The sequence below is a fragment of the Seriola dumerili genome, unplaced genomic scaffold, assembly GCF_002260705.1.
Source record: "Seriola dumerili isolate Sdu_G_001 unplaced genomic scaffold, Sdu_1.0 BDQW01000086.1, whole genome shotgun sequence".
Taxonomy (NCBI): domain Eukaryota; kingdom Metazoa; phylum Chordata; class Actinopteri; order Carangiformes; family Carangidae; genus Seriola; species Seriola dumerili.
Genome location: NW_019174341.1, coordinates 1214036 through 1232157, shown reverse-complemented (window position 1 = coordinate 1232157; position 18122 = coordinate 1214036). Strand labels below are relative to the sequence as shown.

Sequence of the window (18122 nt, the reverse complement as noted above, 5' to 3'; positions counted from 1 at the left end):
TAGTCCTTCACCAAATAGAGGTAGTTCACCAACTGGGAAAACAGCGCCAACGTCTGGTCGCAGAGAGAACTACAGTATAAAGACTGAGCAGCCTGAGCAGTGAGAAAGTGAAGCAGCAACTTTTTTTTTATTTTACAGGGAATTTAGTTTAATTTATTTCATTCTACTGCAGGGAATCAATGTACCTCTGTGGTTTTATTATGATTATAACATATAACTTTGTTATATTTTTATTATACAATATATATATTATTTTCTTTAATTGTTTTTCAGTTGGGTTTATTGAGGTATATTCTGGTACAAAATGCATACATAAAATTTCATAAAGGAGTTTTAGTAGTAGTAGTAGACACATGAATCAATTACCTGTTCCTCTGTTTGAAGTGACTGTTAATCAATCAAAGAGCTACAAAGGGACATAAAACGAGTCAAAACAACCACAAAGACACACAAATAGAGAAAGGGTAGAGTATTAGGTCTGCAACTAACTAATAAGTTCAAGTTTTTTTAATTTATTTTTCCATTAACACATTGGTAATTTAATCCATCATAAAAGAAGAAAAGATGCAAAGTCAATATTTATCACTATTTACTTGAAAATGTAACAATTAACCAATTATGATAAATATGTTTCAGATTAATTTTCTGTCAATCGCCTCATCAATTAATTGCTCCACTGTTGTAGCTGTAGTATAAATAAACCTCCCACTATTATAGGAAATACCACAAACACAAGAACTCCCAACAGAATGTTCAAAGAACTTCATAGGAAACAGAAGCAAACAGTAAAGTTGAGGCTGTTATATAATGGGAATATTATGGGAATATTGTTGGAATATTGTTGGAATGCTGTGATGTTTCCTTTGTTGACGTGAATCCCCCAAATCCTCCATCTGCTTTGAGTCGTCATCTCCAAAAAATGGTGAAACAGGACACCGGGAGGCTCGGCCTTTAACCCCTTCACTGCCTCCACGCAGACCAGTTTCCCCAAACAGAGAGCGACTGCGGACCCGAACCAGTCACACACAAACAAACACAGAGATATGGATTTTAAAAACATGTTCTATTTTCAGAAAGACGCTTGTTTCAGTTTTTACCGTCACACTCTTCTGTGAACAGAGACCAGGTTTCACAGGGACACTTTAAAGAACCACAGCAGGTCGTGTTTATGTGTATTTGTGTGTCCAGAGTGAAAAATGAGGCAGTGACCAGCACATTTACTCAGGAGGGGGCGGGTCTGCAGACTTCTAAAGAAGTCACAGTTATTAAATGAGTAAAAAGGTGTTAAATGAACATTAAATAAACATTTTTACGTATTCTCAGATGAAATAATCTCAGTAAATAACAGCTAGTTTGTAACTCCACATGTCCTACAGCCAGGGACGGATCATGAGACATGGACACAGACATGTAAAAGGCCCCCACCCTCGTACAGAGGGCCGGAGCCCCCAGACTGAAAGACTGTGGTTTTCATCTCCTTGTTGTCTCTGTGTCTCTCTATCATTCTTGTCTACTTCACTTTGTGTCTCTTTGTAACTGATTGACTTTGTTAACAGTCAAATGTAAATGACAACTAAGTCACTATGTAATTAAATAATATATAATACTGATATATGGGGGGGGGGGGGGGTTTTTTAAAAAAAGTCTCGGCCCCGGGTCAGTCTAACTTTACTTCTGCCTCGGAGACATCTTCACCCTCAGGTTACAGAAAGTGAAGCTACTGGCGTGTTGTCATATTAAACTCGGTACTTTCATAAGTACTGCTACTGTATTAACCCCCGGTACCGGCCGCTCGGTGCCGTTTCACCGCTCAAACCTCCGTCACTCCGCCGAAGCCAAGAGGTTAAAGTGGGAACGGCGGAAGGGGTGAGGAAGGGGGGGGGAGGAAAAGGAAAGGTCCTGCCTTCCTTCAGACGGTGTTAAACTACTTTTAGGCCACTTTTGTTTTTCACCAACTTTTATTTTAATGTCGCTGTAAAAACGTCCGCAGCTCCGAGCCGCGGTCAGCCCTCACTGCGAAGCCCGCGGAGCCGAGGGGAGCCGCGGCGCGACGGACGGCGACATGTCGGAGAGATCCGGACCGTCTGGATGTGACTGGTAGGTGGGTAAAATCCCTCCGAGGTCTCCCCGCTGCTGGTAAACAACTGTGGGCAGGGAGGGCTGTCTGCGGCGGGGACACCGCAGCTCCACAGACCCGAGAGACTTTATTTTAATCCGGATTAATATGATTTAATCCAAGTTGGAACAAGTTTGTGACCAGGCGCAATGTGTTTAAACTGGAACCATAAACTACTGATTAGATAGATAGATAGATAGATAGATAGATAGATAGATAGATAGATAGATAGATAGATCTAAGAAATCTTATTCAGGTAGGCTATAAGTATAAAAATATATAAATGGCTGCAGCGTTCATATAGGCCTGCAACTAATTATTGTTTTCATCATCAGTTGATCAGCTGATTATTTTCTCCACATATTAATTGATTGTTGGGTTTGTTAAAATGCAGAGAAATGGTTTTATATGATTAAAGTCATGTTAAGAGAAGATTTTACTTTTGATTAGAGCTTCAACCATCAGTCGATTGACAGAAAATTAATCAGCAGCTATTTTGATAATCAAATAATTACAATTACAACATGTTTAATTTCTTACAGACAAAACAATGAATCGATGAATCAGGAAAATAATCAGCAGATTGATCGATGATGATGTACTGTTAGTTGCAGCCCCACTCTTCTACACTGTGATGTTGTCATTGTTATTGGAGTAAAGAGCCTGAATATGTCTCTGCTGCACACAGGGACAGAGCCTGAAGAGACTCACTCATAACTATAAATCCTATTTATCATGTTCATACAGTCTAAACTAAACGGGTCTGTAAGTTTAACATTTGTTATAAATGTTCCAGCAGCTGTAGACAGTTGGTTGTTGATTTATCATTCATTTATTAAAACACGTATTCAAGTTAATTTGAAGTTTTTCATTCCTGTTTTATATTTTTCTGTTGTTTATTTGCAGAGGAGGATGGAGGGAGAGAAAGAGACGGCTGAGGAGAAGGAGGAGGAGGAGGAGGAGGAGAGAGAGCTTCATCATCACAATGCAGCGGCGTCCTCTGTGGACTACCAGGACCTTCCCATCATGCACTGGGAGGACCTGAGCCAGCGAATAGCTGAGTTGGAGAAACAGGAGCAGGAGAGGAGAGAAAGGGCAAAGGTCAGCCATGAAGACGAGCTGTGCTCTTTACTGGAGCTGTTAGTGGTTATTATTTTTTAAAAGACAGACTACATTTCCCATAAGTCTTTGTGTTTTCTCCCTTGGTGGAGTGTTGACAATGAAAAGCTTTCTGTTTTCTTGTATCTGAGTTTTCCTGCTCGGTTGTTACTGGTTTTAATGAGCAGGAGCCTCAGGAGGGATCTGACCACAAAGAGACGCAAGACAACCACAAAGAGACAAAGCAACAAAACAACCACAAAGAGACAAAACAACAAAACAACCACAGAGACACAAAACAACCACAAAGAGACAAAGCAACAAAACAACCACAAAGAGACACAAAACAACCACAAAGAGACAAAGCAACAAAACAACCACAAAGAGACAAAACAACCAAACAACCACAAAGAGACAAAACAACAAAACAGCCACAAAGAGACAAAACAACCAAACAGCCACAAAGAGACTCATGTGGAAATAAGAAACTATTTGATCACAAGTTCAACACATCAACACGTCAGGGTTCATGACTTGTTCCTGCAGCCCTGAAACTGTCGTTGTTGGTTCTTTTTGCCACCTCGTCATTATTTTGGTCCCCGTCAGATTTCATTCCTGAAGGATGAGAACATGTTTGTTGTGTCTGTAAATCCTCTGAGTGAAACCCAGTTTGTGGTTTCACACGGTGCAAGGAGCTGAAATAAGAAGAGCGACCCAGTTCAACCACCCTGACATTATGGACACTGTGCAGATCACTGCTGCATATTTGTGACATAATGATAACTTAGTCTGAAAACCTCCCTTTGCTTCAGTAAACAGACCTCAGATCAGATCTGTCTATGCTTTTGTTCAGAACCAGAATCAGCATCAATCAGCTGATTTACATTCACACATACAAGGAATTTACTTTTGTGGGTTTGCTGCCAAAATATCACAGAATAGAAACATTAGAATCAAACTCAATATGAAGGTAATGAGTCTGATCTGTGATCTTGATCCATAAGATTCATTTCTCCATCCTGTGAAGAAATCCTGAACTGATTTAGTGAAAAACTTTGAACATGATTTTCACATATTTCCTTTGTTCTCGTCTTTAGAAACCTTCAGCTGGTTTAATCCGTCGTGTGTTATCAGAAGATCTGTTTGGAGTAATATCACTGTGTTCTCTGTCTTCCTGCAGAGGGAGGTGGGGGTGAGGATGGAGGAGAGTCAGGGGGGAGTGTGGAGAGACGTGTGGGAGGAAGAGGAGGAAGACTTCAGGAGGTGTCGAGCCGCTGCCGGCACGTCACGGTAACGCAGAGCCGCACGGTCTGCACATTTAAAAGCTTCTAATGTTTTTTTAATGTGTGTTTTATTTTGAAGGCAGCAGCTTGGGGTCACTGGAGGTCAGTCAGAGTAAAACTCAGAACAACTGGTTCTGTTCTGTCGATTCGTTGATAGAGAGAAAAAATACAATTATTTTAATAATTAATTAATGGATTCAGTCATTTTTTTAAAAAGGAAATTAGAGGAAAAATACAGAATATTTTCAGATTGGAGAAGTTTGAGAAGTGACAGGAGTAAATGAAGCAGATGCTGTGAACAGACTGAATGAAAAGTTGCTTCATGCTGCAGAAAAAGTTAAAATAAAAATCAGCATCAAACTGCAGAAAAATGTGAATAAGAATAAACAAGAGGGACTCAAGTGTAAACAGTCTGAACACTGTGAGGCGTTCAGGGTCACTGTCTCCTCCTGCTGGAGCTTCAGGATGTTTATTGTCTGTTTACAGATTTCACAACCACAGAAACCTGCAGCTGTGCTTCATCAACAACAGCGACAGCGAGGAAGAGGAGGATGGAGCCAACAGAAAGGTCTCTGTCTACATTAGAGCTGAGCGGGGCGGGGAATCACCTTCACACCACCACACTGGACCTGAACCACCAGAGACTGAGCCCAGTTACTGTCTCCACATGTGACTGGATCAGATGTTGCCTCAACTCTGAACAAGAGGCGTTGAAGGCTGACTGAAATGTGCTGAAACACAGACAGGTTGGGTTGAGAGAGGAGGGTGGGGGGTGGGAGAGAGAGAGACCAGGAACAGCTGCATACATGTTAATATGTTGATTTGGTAAAAATAGTAATAGCAATAGCATAGGTAAAGTTATCAATAATAATAATGATAATGATGACGATAACATCAACAGCAACAATAATAATAACAATAACAAGAGCAGTAATAATAATAATCATAATTTTACAGGAGCTATATGTAAATTTTGCTAATGCTACATAGCTAGCGTTAGCATTAGCAGCTGTTTACTGACCAGTCTGAAAGAAACGTGAATTCAGCATCAAATGTCATTCTTTTACTCTCCAACATCTGTTTCCAGAGGTGGAGACAAACACCAACGTTAACTCTTGTCTCGATCACGTCTTTTCTTCCACTGATGTTAGCATGCTAACCAGCTAGCTCCGTCCCGTCTCCTCACTTTCTGATAGCGGCTCACTGTAGCCTCCGTTCTGAAGACGTATTATAACCTCTTACCTTGTAAACACAACGAGCTGTTGTTCTCCAGATGTTTCTACACATCTGATCAAACTCAAGGAGCATTTATCTGATCCCTGATGGGACCGACCCCGATCTCCCAACACAAAGACGGACTGAGCTGATTTCAGATCCGAGCAGCAGATACGTGACCGAGTGTAAATAAATCTGGACTTTATCTGATCTGAGACACTTGAAATGACAACTGGACATTTTTATGAAACAAAAGAAGACAAATCTGTGGCGACAGCTGCACAAGACGTTTGTCTAAATAAAATAAAAAGAGTCTGAAACTGCAGAAATGATTTAAACCAGATCAAAGAAGATCAACTAGATGATAAGCCTGACGCCTGTTGACCGCGCTGCTCCTGTGTGAGGTGCAGCCGACGGTCCGCCACATCCGGCTGAGGTGTGTCATGTTCTTGAAACTTTACAGAAGTCTGAATATCTTCAGAGAGAAGGAAGCCCGACTGAATGTTACTGAAACTTTATATATTTATATCGGACCTTTGGAAAAAGTCACGCAGATGTTTGTATTTGTTTCTTCTGATCAAAGCTCGTGGGATCGTTACCTGACCACTGACCTTACATCTCCATCAGGTTTCCATGGGAACGGGGCGCAACGGTTGCCACGCCTCTGGGCTGAAACAGGAAGTGGCCACCGCTCTGAGGACGCTGAGAGACAAACTGCTGGCTGAGCAGAAGGAGAAGGAGGTAAAGGGAAGGACAGAAGGAGGGATGAAGAGCAGGGAATGAAACGAGGAAGATGATAACAGGGTGATGAAAAGTATGAATTCAGTTTCCTCAAAGAAACTAAACAAGAAAAAACACGCAAAAGGCTTCCAACGTCTTAAATCCAGAGTTCGACCGAAAAAACTTAAGACTTTCAGAGTCCTTTTTAATACAAGAGAAATGTGTTCCGTAGATGATTCCGTGTGTGTGTGTGTTTGTGTGGTGTGTGTGTGTGTGTGTGTGTGTGTGTGTGTGTGTGTGTGTGTGTGTGTGTGTGTGTGTGTGTGTTGCAGCGTCTGGTCGGCAGCAGCGGTGTTGCCAAGCGGAAACATCTGGAGCGTTGGGAGCTGCAGGATCGTTCGGTGCAGCAGCTCAGCAGCTTGAGAGCATCACTTCAACAGGACGTACATGGTACACAGACACACGCGCACGCACGCACACGTTAAAACTATCTGCTCCTATTGTGTAATTCTTTATGCTCCAACCGCTAGTTGTGAGTTCTGACTCTGACTTTAATGAACCTCACACAGTATCTTTGCAGTACAGTACCCCCCCCCCCCCCCCCCCCCCATGTCCATGTCTATAACAGACCACATCCTGTCATTTCACCACACCTGAGTTTTTGTCTTGTTGGTTTTCTTCCAGCTCTGAGCTCCGAGCTGGTCGCCCACCTGCTGGTACGAGACCAGCTGAGGACGAAGCAGGACGCCATGCTGCTGGACGTCCAGGACCTGACCTAACACCAGGACCACGGACCGGACGGTCCGCACAAACTCAGCCAAGCTGTTGAGTTTTCTCCACGTCCACGAGGACCTTTCTCTGGGACCAGGTGGGGCTGCTCGTCCACATCATCCCAGGAGTCGTTTACTTCAACAAAACGTTAGCCAACATGCTAATTTATCAAAACTGGCAAATCACCAGCGTCTGGAGCAACATGAGGGAGATACGAGAGGACGGTCAACATGGAGGGAAATTAAATAACCCAAAAAGTGGTGCAGCGTCGCTCTGACATGGGATCACAGGATTGAAACAAACAGCAGTTATGTGATCGACGGGATGAATCTTCAACACACGATCAAAGGAAAGTTCGGATGAGAGTTGGAACATGACGACAGGTTGACAAGAAGATGAGAAGGAGAACCAACCACCAACAGACAGAACGTCACTGGTTCAAATCAACAAAGACTTCAGTTTGACTGTTGAGAAGCCGAATCCGTTCGTCAACATCTCCGACCTCGGAACCTGCCGAAACAAACACAACGCAGCTCTTCAGCACAGATCCTGTCATCATGTTTCCTAAACTGCACTCAGCCATTTAATCCAGTGTTGCAGTGTAAGTGCTTCGGTCTATTAAGCTACTCAGGATCTGTGTTTTCAGTTTTTTTGCAATTGTATCTGGAATAGAAGGAGGAGGCTGAGAGAGGAAATAGACGCCAGTATACGTAAGAGAGTAATTCTGGGTGACCAGTTCTTACAGAGAAGAAAACTAGATATAGTTTCCATCATCCGTTGGTTATTAGCAGACGACACTATGGTTACGAATAACATCAAAGGATTTGGATATGCGGAGGATAATTTATGTCTGGATTTACAGATGCTTCAGAATCGATTACAATATTTGTTTCTTCAAAATTCTGTTTCATTATCACAGAGCACGAACGCTGCAAGTGTCTCACTTCCACACTGACCCACTTAGTTAATCCTGGGCGGAGTAAAGATCACATACGTACATCTCAGAGAGACAGATGCATTTACACAAACTGGTTTGGATTTCAATCTCTTGTTTGCATTGGTTGCATCTGCACTTGGATCTTTTGATATCCGATAGCTTCCCATGATGCACGAGGTGACAGAGCGTAAACCGGGAGTGTGTTAGGGACCCAAACAAAAGCATTAGCATCATTACAAGACACGCTGCACCGACAGCACCTGAAACAACAATCTAGTTGTAAAAGATGAGGGTGTGGTGAAGTGGTAAATCTTAAAGGCCCCAAAAACCTATTTTCTCAATCAGCTTTCTACTATCAACAATGGGATCGTTGAACACATGAAAACACTATTTTCTGAGCAAGTTTGAGCAGTTTTTGTCGTTTTACTTAAGAAATTGATAATTGATGTCAGTGTCCTCTGACTTGTTTGAAGTGGGCAGGACATGTGTTTCCTTCCATCAGTCAAACTTTAAGCAATACTCTACTGGCCATCGTCAATCAAATGTGATAAAACCACACTCACACAGTTCTGAGGAAGCAGATTAGCTCAGGTTGTTCATGCATTAAGATTAATAAGTAATAAGTATTGATGTTTTTTGACAAACTTTAATTTTAAATGTTGCTTATTTAGTCATAAATATTTAATGTAAAGGAAGAAAAACGTGGTTTTCAAGGCCTTTAAGATGCACTCAAGAAACAAATGCTCGGGTTGTTGAAGAAAAAAGGATGAAATCTTTAATCATGTACAAAAAAAAAGTGGAATTTATGATAAAAATCTTTCTTCTTTACTTGGTCAAACAATCTAGTTTTAACAGCTGTTTTTCTATAAACTTTAGAGTAGGACACAGAAATGTGACGGTGGCGTCTGTGCATTTGAATTGTGTGATATTTCTCAGGTAGAAACTCCAGTAGTGAGTCTGAGTACGTTTTGATTTGAGGGGAACCACAACTGAATGAAAAGTTTTTGGGATCAAATTTTATACTGAGCTCAGTTTTAGAAATCATTTTTAATTTAAGCGTTTCCACTAAATAGAAAAGTCCATATTGTTTTACTTTCTTACCTTCATTCTCTAAAACTGTTTTTTGACAAAAGTGAAATGCTATCGGAAAAAAGGGCAGGATTTCTAACTTATGTTATTTAAGTTTTATTGTGTTTTTTACATTATTACTTTTGCCTGTTATTATAAGAAGGGAACAGACACTCATACAGCATTTGTAGCAAGACAACTGATACCTTTTTGTTTTGTTGTTATTTTTCCTAAAAACACAGAACAAATAAACAAAAGGGGAATTTCACCAAATTTAGTTTAGATATATGTTGTCATGACTGAGCTAATGCACCACTCTCAGACAGTCCTGTGTAGCTGAGATAAGAAGGAAAATAGTTCATATTTGATATTAGGTACAAGAACAAGGCCGTCCATTTGTTCTATAAGTTTAGAAGCAATTACATTCGTTGAGCTGCCTTTTTAAATGACTTTACAAGTTATAATATTGATGTTAAACAAATGCATATAACATTGAAAGAGTTTAGAAATTTTGGTGGCATTCCTCTTTAACTGATGCTAAACACTTCAGGTACAGGCAGGAATTATGCTATTGTTTACTTGTAAGAAATGCAAGGGAATAATCCACTTCATATAGCCAAGTGTATGTGATGACGTACATCAAATATTGCTGCCGTGTTTTGAGTTTTCTTCTTTTAACCTGATGATGTCACCACATGGTTTTCCACCTTGAGACCACGCTGCTTTTTTAAGCTCCTGAACATTTTTGAGGATGTGTTTATATATAACTGCAGCAATTAACCTTTGGTTTATACACCAGCCAAGGACATTTACATTATTTAAAATGTGGCTTTTATAAACCACCACTAGCAATGTCCTCTAGTGCCTTACAAAGAAGTTATATTTTGATACTGATTATTTCCACATTTTCTCACATTGATCTGTGATAAGAATGAATGTCATATTAATGGAGGGCAATGTACTGTAAAGGGACAATGTCTTTGTTAACTTTTTTATTCACATATATATATTTAAAGTCACACTGAAACGTTTTTATGAGAGTGTTGAAGTAATGAAGCTTAATGTGATGTTTCCTCTGGAAACTTTATGTCAGTGTGGTGTGTAACAAAGTGAAGGATCATTCAGACAATAATAAGAGGAATATTTGTCCTGAACAAAGAGAACAGATTGTTTTTCGTTTCACTGTGACTTTAGAGATGTATTTTAAAATGTAAGTAAAATTAATTACAAATGTATTTGTGAATGTAAACATTAATTTTGAAATATATTTTGAGACGCAAAAGGTCTGTTTTGTATTTGTGTTTTGTGTTCTCAGTATAATCATTTTATTTATATATCAGTATCTATTTAACCTGTATTAGCTTCTTAAATATTTAGTTTTATTTAAAGCTCTTTTAGTTCTGAAAACACTAGAAAAAAAGTATGAGGAAAAGTCATGCTAAAGCTAGGAGTTCATGTGGGAACAAGCAGCAGAAAACTAATAATTGAAAGTTCGCTAACCTGTTAGCTATCATTAGTCCTGTGTCATGAGTCTTTGTTTGTAATGTTTTGTAGAAATACTTAGTAAATATTTGTTGTTAAAACACAAGAAAAATAAGTGAGCTTGACCATAGCTAAGATGTAAGCTAGCTTAACTTTGCTAACGTAACAAAACTTTGATTTCCTCAATAAAATGTGCGATGTCGTCGTATATTCGGACGTCTAGAAGCAGCACGGTCAGATTAAACTCCTGAGGGCTTTTTCTTGACAGAAAATTAACTGGCAACATGTCTGAAGTCTTTTAAGCAATAAAATCCACCAGCAGCAGCTTTTTAAATGTGAATATTTGCTTCTTTTCGTAGTTTTCTCTGACAGAAATTTCAGCGTCTTTGAGTCTCTGACAGCTGGTCACACAACAAAAGGCTTTGGAAAATAATGATGGACATTTTTCACAATTTAAAGAGGAACTCTTTCCATTATTTGCAGCAAGTATTTTGAATAAATGTCAGAGTAATTTGACATCCTAACCCCCACCGTGTTGATTCATACCTCTGCTACCTGCGCACTGTTTGACCAGCGATTGTGTTGCTGTGTTTGATTATACTCAACACTGCTGCGTGTTCAAACACACGAGCACTGCTTTGTCATGCGGCTCTCCAACTTGTGTGTTCACTGTCGGAGGACAAAATCAGTATTTACCGTATGAATCGGAGTTGATGATGATGATGATGGAGGGAACAGAGCAGGAGGGTTGGAGGTGAAGGAGGGAGAACAGAGGAGGAGGGGCTGATGTGTTTACTGTATTCACTTTGCTTTCTAATTAAAGCCTCAGATAACGAGAGGCAGGACGAGGAGGAGAGAGCGAGACTCTTAAAGCTTCCGCAGCTTCTGCCAAAGAAAAGGTGAGTGGTTTATTATCTCAGTTAGACAGATTTAGCTATTGATCAGCTATTGATTAAAGGTCTGTACATGTAAGGATATTGATGATTCAAAAACCTCAACAATATAGTTAATTCCAAAAAACACATTTTCTATTGTTTCATGAACTATGATGTGTTAATGATATGTTAATCAGCTTCAGTCATTCTTGCTCTTGATCATCTTTAATCATTAATGCTACGTAACATTTTCTTTCTCTTTAATATTTTTGTTTTCTGGTAAAAACCAGTTGCAGATTAATAACATGTTGTTTTTTCGAGCTCATGATTATTCTGTCAGAACTGAGGTCAGTGATTTAGTCTTTTAACAGGGACGATATGAGACACTTCAACACAGTTACAACAGTTTGTATCGACAGTACAAACAGCAATATAAAATCACCATGTAATTATCTTGAGATGAATGTTTCAGCATCTGAGAGAAGAATTGAAATCTTGATAATAATATTGAAGAACATTTCATCATTTAAAACCTCAGTTGCTATAAAGAGCCAGAGCGTCCCATGAGGTCAACAGCTCGGAGCTGCACTGCGAGCGCCGCCTCCTCCTGCTCTGCAGTCCCTGTATTGAGTTTCATTCCTGCAGTTCTGACTGAATGAACGCTCATTAATTATTTACAGAGAAGCTGAAGGTCAGGGGAGAAGCCCCGAGAGACCCTTCGGCCCCGAAACAGACTCTTCTCAGCCACAACTCCGCCGAAGAGACCGGACAAGACGAGACTCAGAGGACAAGACGAGACTCAGAGGACGACTGAAGGTAGGACATCAGTCCATCTGATCCAGATCACACCGATGTTCAGAGCGTGAAGCTCTGGACCCAGACTGGCTGAGAGCTGCAGTTCCTCATGATCAGGGACAGTTTTACTTCAGATTTAGTCTGTCCTGTTCAAATGCTGCAAACTGCTCTGACTGGACGTGACACAAATCCAGCTGCGACGCATTCATGTCCTCTTTGATGTGTGAAATTAGAAGTGCTTAAATGAATTAACAACAGTTGTGTATCTCCAGTGAGAGGGTTTGTCTCTAAAAGTCTTGGGTTGGACAAAACAACATGTCAACTTGGGAACTATGGGAAACTAAAAACCTTGTGTGCAGTACAGACACCATTAACACATAATAACTGATGATTTACCATTAATGGTAAAAGCACATCTACTCATCTGTTCAAAATATTAAGGTGGTATTTCTGTTTCTTTAAGTTAGAAGTTGAACATTGGCATTCAAAACAAAGCTGATTATAAAGTAATAATTACAATAAATGATCATAATAATATAATGTTGTGTATCTGTTGAAATTATTATATCAGTGTGATTGTTTTGGACATTTTTTCTGATGATTTCAGTCTCTAATTAAGTAAATTCAGGGTGATATTGATAATATTGGTAATAATGATTCAGCAAAACCAAATATAAGATGATCTGTTTACATCAACCTCTGTCGTCCTGACGGACGGGAACAGGAAACACTTCAAGAGATCGCCATGAAACCGCTGCTGCAGGAAAACACTGATGATCAACTCATTCATCCATTCATTCATCTGTTCATTCATTCATTCATCTGTTCATTCATTCATTCACCCATTCATCCATTCATTCAGCCATCCATTAGCCGTACTGCTGATCCCTTTAGGTTTGTGTGGGGGGCTGGAGCCAATTAACTGGATCAGCTGTTGTATGAGGAGAACAACAAACACTGTGAGGCAACAGTGCTTAACACTGTTCCACCGTGCCGCCCAAATATATGACCAATAGTTATTTAGAAGAAAAACATTCATGGCAGTGTGTCCAGTAGCTGTTGAGGTATTTCAGTCTGCACTGCTGAAAGCTGCGTGGTCTGTTGACAGAAGGTTCTAGTTTTTGTGGTTGAAAAAACAACATTACTTTTTACTTTGTGACACTATCACAGAGTTAAATCATTAAAATATAAACTACGCTTCAGATCCTGAAGATCCTGTATTCGTCATGTCCATTAGAAAAGCTTTTCTCCCTCCTGACGACATGATCTTTCCAGTTTCATGTCGTGTGATTTCAGTATGATTGAAGAGCTGTTACTGTCCTGAACAGCCAACGTACCTCAACACAGTTGTTGTGACATGATTTGACTCTGTTGTTTCAAAACACAGGCTTGAATTTAAACCCTGACCCAAACGCTTCAACAGCTGGAACACAAAGGCTACATGAATGGAGAGAGGTTTCCGGAAAGCTTCGTTAATGATTGAGGGGCTAATTGAGTGAGACATAGTCTTCATCAGCAAAACTAAACCAATGACTGTGTGTTTTCTTTCCCCTTTCACAGGAACTCTTCTCACCAGAGATATGGATCAGATAGATAGATAGATAGATAGATAGATAGATAGATAGATAGATAGATAGATAGATTGATAGATTGATAGATAGATAGATAGATAGATAGTAGATAGATAGATAGATTGATTGATAGATAGAGGAAGGACAAATGAAGGAAACCTCAGAGAGTGAGAAGACTTGAGTTCGGTGAAGGAGCTGAGACGATGCCAGAGGAACCTGAACTGATCCAGCTCTGCCAGGAATAACCCTCAGAGGTTGATCATGAGATTGAGCCAAGGCTCCAACGTCAATCCGGACATTAGTTTGGTGGCGGCGGCGAGCAACCATCCCAACACCTCTGGCACCTTGCCCACCTCGTCCCTCCCCCCGTCTTCTTGCAGCTTCGATGAATCCTACAAGTATGTCTTCCTGCCCGTCTGCTACTCGCTGACCTTCCTCTTCAGCCTCACCCTCAACTCAGTAGTGCTGCTGCGCTCCTGCCGTCACCACGGCGGCTGCTGCGGCGGCGGGGGCAGCAGCGGTGGTGGTGGGCGGCGCTGGAACACCTCGCTGATCTACATGGTGAACCTGGCCACCACCGACCTGATGTACGGCCTGTCGCTGCCCTTTCTGGTGGCGAGCTACGTGCTGAGGGACAGCTGGGTGTTCGGGGACTTCATGTGCCGCCTCGTGCGCTTCCTCTTCTACTTCAACCTCTACTGCTCCATCTTCTTCCTCACCTGCATCTCCGTGCACAGGTAGGATGCTACAGAAACACGCCAGCCCAGTGGAGAATCACGCTATCACTTATCACTAGGTGGCACAAACCATTTGGTTGGTTGTCCGAAACTATTGGGGGTAAAGGATTAAGGGTAATGGTGCATTCATGTCATATCAGACTTATAATTACCACAGTGTTCATGTCAACACCTAAACAGAAATTACAACAGGTGAAGTGCCTGAAAAAACCAAACAAAGGTGGACACTGATTTGCATTTTGTTTCTACCGATAAACCAAACTTGGTATATTTCAAACTTCATTGTACTTCAACTCTTTTTTAATTTACACTCAGGTTTTGAAAACACAAATTTGAAATGTGCAGACGAACCGGTGGAAGATCTAAATTCTTATCTTTTTAAAAAACTGTGTCCTTAACTTCAGACAGAGGTAGAAAAAAGCAGATTGTCATTTTTACACAGCGACTGTCGAGTGACTTTAGACTCGATGGATTCAAACTTACCGCTGGTTGTCCTCCACAGGTACCTGGGGATCTGCCACCCGATGAGGACCATCACTCTGGAGAGCAAGCGGGTGGTGAAGGGGACCTGTGCGTTGGTGTGGGTGGTGGTTTTCATTCTCACCTGCCCCATCTTCAGGTTCGCCCAGACTGGATACGTCCGGCGAGGAGGTGGCGGGGTTGCTGGGCCTGGAGGGGCGAGGGACAGTGGGAACAGGACTGGGGAACAGGATGGCGAGGGGTACATGAACTGCTGGGACGACGCCATCGATAAGGAGTTTGCCGACTACGTCCCGTACGGCATCGTCCTCCACCTGTTGGGCTTCTTTGTGCCCTTCGTCATCATTGCCTGGTGCTACTCTCAAGTGGTCAGGACAATCTTTCAGACCCTCCGCTCCCCTCCCAGCTCGATAGAGGGCGGCGAGGACGGTCAGGTGGGGGACGGAGCATCAGAGGGAGTTAGAGAGCGGGAAAGAACCTCAGTCTCCATCTCTGGCTCGCAGTACTCCCACTATATCCGGCGGCGGCGGAAATCCATCAAAACCATCGTAACCATCACGCTCCTGTTTGCACTCTGCTTCCTGCCTTTCCACGTGACCCGGACGCTCTTCCTGCTCCTGCGGCGGGGGCAGCTCGGTGGCTGTTACGCCATGAAGACCGTCTCCATCTGCTATAAGGTCACCCGGCCGCTGGCCTCCTGCAATGCCTGGCTCAACGCCCTCCTCTACTTCCTGACAGGGGATAAGGGCGCCCCCTGCTGCTGGCCGGTAGAACACAGCGTCCGCCGAGAACGCCGGAACGGCTCCCTCTGGTGGCCACTGAAGATCCTCAAAAAGGACGGGGTGGGAGAGGACGACCAGGAGGCGGCAGAGAAGGTTGAAAGGCAGGTTCACATGGAGAATGAGTCCAAGTCTTCCAGGGTCATCTTCTAGGAAATTCTTTTTAAGTAAAATACAAACATGATGACGCATCAGGAGCAACATTTTTTTTGTAGAGTGTTTGGAGGTTTATACTTGAGTTTCCATCCAAATTCAAAACATGTTTAAACAAATTTCAGTTAGCAAAAGAAAATACAAATGAACGCACGTTTCCATCCACCACTGTGAAAAGAGTTATTATGAGCCGGGCACATTCAGATAAACGGTTGGTGAAAGTAAATCTCCAGGAAATCATTGCTAAAGAAGATGATGCAACATTAAAAAAGTCGGAGCGCAAACAATGGAAAACCATGATTTTGATGTTTTCGTCTGTTCGGTGGAAACATCATTGAAGTTCTGTTTCCATTGTAATGTCACATTTTGCTTTTGCTTATGTACCAACTTTTTTCCGCTTCCTCAAGGTGCAAAAACCTTTTTCTTTTTTGAATTTCTGACATTTCTAGAAACTTTAAAATACACATAAGAACTGGTGGATGGAAACACATATGTGCAAGAATGTCTCAAAGTAAAATTATTTCAAATTGGCTAAATTTTGGTTTCCATCAGGAACTGTTTGATCAAAGAATAAATAAACAACAGTTTAATTCTCAGTCGGGACCAAAACATAAGTATTGAACAGCCAGCACCAACTCAAACTACAGCGTCCTCATCGCTCCCTCAGTGAATGTGTGGAGCCTCATACAGGGGACAGTGTTTATTTAAATCGACTGCCCTCATATTACCCTCAACAGATTCATTTCCTGCAGTTCGCAGCATCTTCACCTTCATCTGCCCCCAAACTCTCAGAGCTCAGATCTAATGTGATTTTGATTTGATTCCAGACGTGGATTCTTTTGTGGTCGTGGCTGCTAAAGACACAGCGTGTCCCACATCCATACTAGTTTAAATAATAATAATAATGAGAATATAATAATAAGAAACACTGCAGGAGGAAAACACTGAGCCTCATGTCAGAACAGATTTATGACAGGTCCGAACATTTATACAAACGAACCTGAGGAAAGAGTGAGAGCTTCAGGATGAGAATAAAAATGTTCTTGACACGAGAAAGGCTAAACTCCAAAAGATTTTTTTATCCCGTAATCTCGAGAAAACAGGATAAAACAATGTTTGTGAGTGTGAACTAACCTTAACCCTCAGCTTCCACATAGTGAGCTTCATAAACAATTAATCTTTACGTCGTATTTACTTCCTCATTCCTGTATGTAGGAGGAGTCTGGGACACAGTGAAGAGAAACCAATGATTATTTTTATTACCAGTTACTCTGCTGATTATTTTTCATTATGATCTGAATCTTTTATAGAAAATAAAGTCAAAATTCTCAGAGTCCAAAGTGACGTCTTCAAATGTCTCAATGTTCTGTCCAAAAAGATCCAGTTTACAATGATATGAAACGACTTTTATAACATTTAACTACTTTAACTAATGAATCCACTGATCCTTTAAGCTCTTCTGTTATCGCACCAGAAGACAGAAGGGACCTTTTCCCCCCAAACGTCGACCTGACAGGAAGTAAAAATGCTCGTGAACACGCACCTTCTCCTGCTCTGCAGAAACTAGAGAAGTGACCTTTGACCCTGTGACATAAAATCTGACTGTGTTCTGTTGAAGGTCAGCAGGTTGCTGACTTTGTTGTTCTTGTGTCACGTTAGTGACGACGGGACTGAATCATCCTGGAACGTGTCATTAATATGTGGTTGTGACCTGCGCTGGTGTGTGAATGTATTTTATAAAGAGCAACACTGTGCATGACGGACGCTGCTGCTTCATGTTACCTTGTTGTTGTTGTTGTTGTTTTCGGGCTCAGGTCAGTCTCTGATATCAGACCTCATTTTTTCCACTGGTGTATTTTGACGTTTTGTTTTTTGTGGCGCAGTAATCTGGATTAAAGTGTGTTGTTGACATCAGCTGTCTGTGTCCTCGGCCTCGTTCATGGTTAACGTGTGGATCCGTTCGCTCCCAGTGAACGACTCAGAAATGATTAATCAGCCGAGCGATCGCCTTCGTTTGTCTGGACGAGACACATCCGCTGCCT

General features: G+C 41.5%; 2 protein-coding genes across 2 annotated transcripts; both read left to right on the top strand.

The window, feature by feature from the left end:
- The first annotated feature begins 4178 nt into the window (after positions 1-4178).
- On the top strand, positions 4179-10476 carry LOC111221345 (schwannomin-interacting protein 1-like). The gene is made up of 6 exons (XM_022744705.1): positions 4179-4184; positions 4395-4504; positions 4984-5065; positions 6340-6453; positions 6765-6882; positions 7117-10476. Exons 1-6 carry the CDS (start codon positions 4179-4181, stop codon positions 7209-7211), a joined length of 525 nt encoding a protein of 174 aa, XP_022600426.1. The 3' UTR covers positions 7212-10476.
- Positions 10477-14022: 3546 nt separating this feature from the next.
- On the top strand, positions 14023-17994 carry LOC111221391 (P2Y purinoceptor 3-like). The gene is made up of 2 exons (XM_022744762.1): positions 14023-14668; positions 15171-17994. The coding sequence occupies exons 1-2, from the start codon at positions 14193-14195 to the stop codon at positions 16078-16080; spliced, it is 1386 nt and encodes a 461-aa protein (XP_022600483.1). The 5' UTR covers positions 14023-14192; the 3' UTR covers positions 16081-17994.
- The last annotated feature ends 128 nt before the right edge of the window (positions 17995-18122 follow it).

Bases quoted from the DNA above. Each gene is read 5' to 3' on its own strand.
- LOC111221345 (XM_022744705.1), top strand. The intron at 5,066-6,339 runs GTCTCTGTCTAC...CATCTCCATCAG, and splicing joins AGGATGGAGCCAACAGAAAG to GTTTCCATGGGAACGGGGCG. The intron at 6,454-6,764 runs GTAAAGGGAAGG...TGTGTGTTGCAG, and splicing joins CTGAGCAGAAGGAGAAGGAG to CGTCTGGTCGGCAGCAGCGG.
- LOC111221391 (XM_022744762.1), top strand. From the start codon at position 14,193: ATGAGATTGAGCCAAGGCTCCAACGTCAATCCGGACATTAGTTTGGTG. The intron at 14,669-15,170 runs GTAGGATGCTAC...TGTCCTCCACAG, and splicing joins ACCTGCATCTCCGTGCACAG to GTACCTGGGGATCTGCCACC.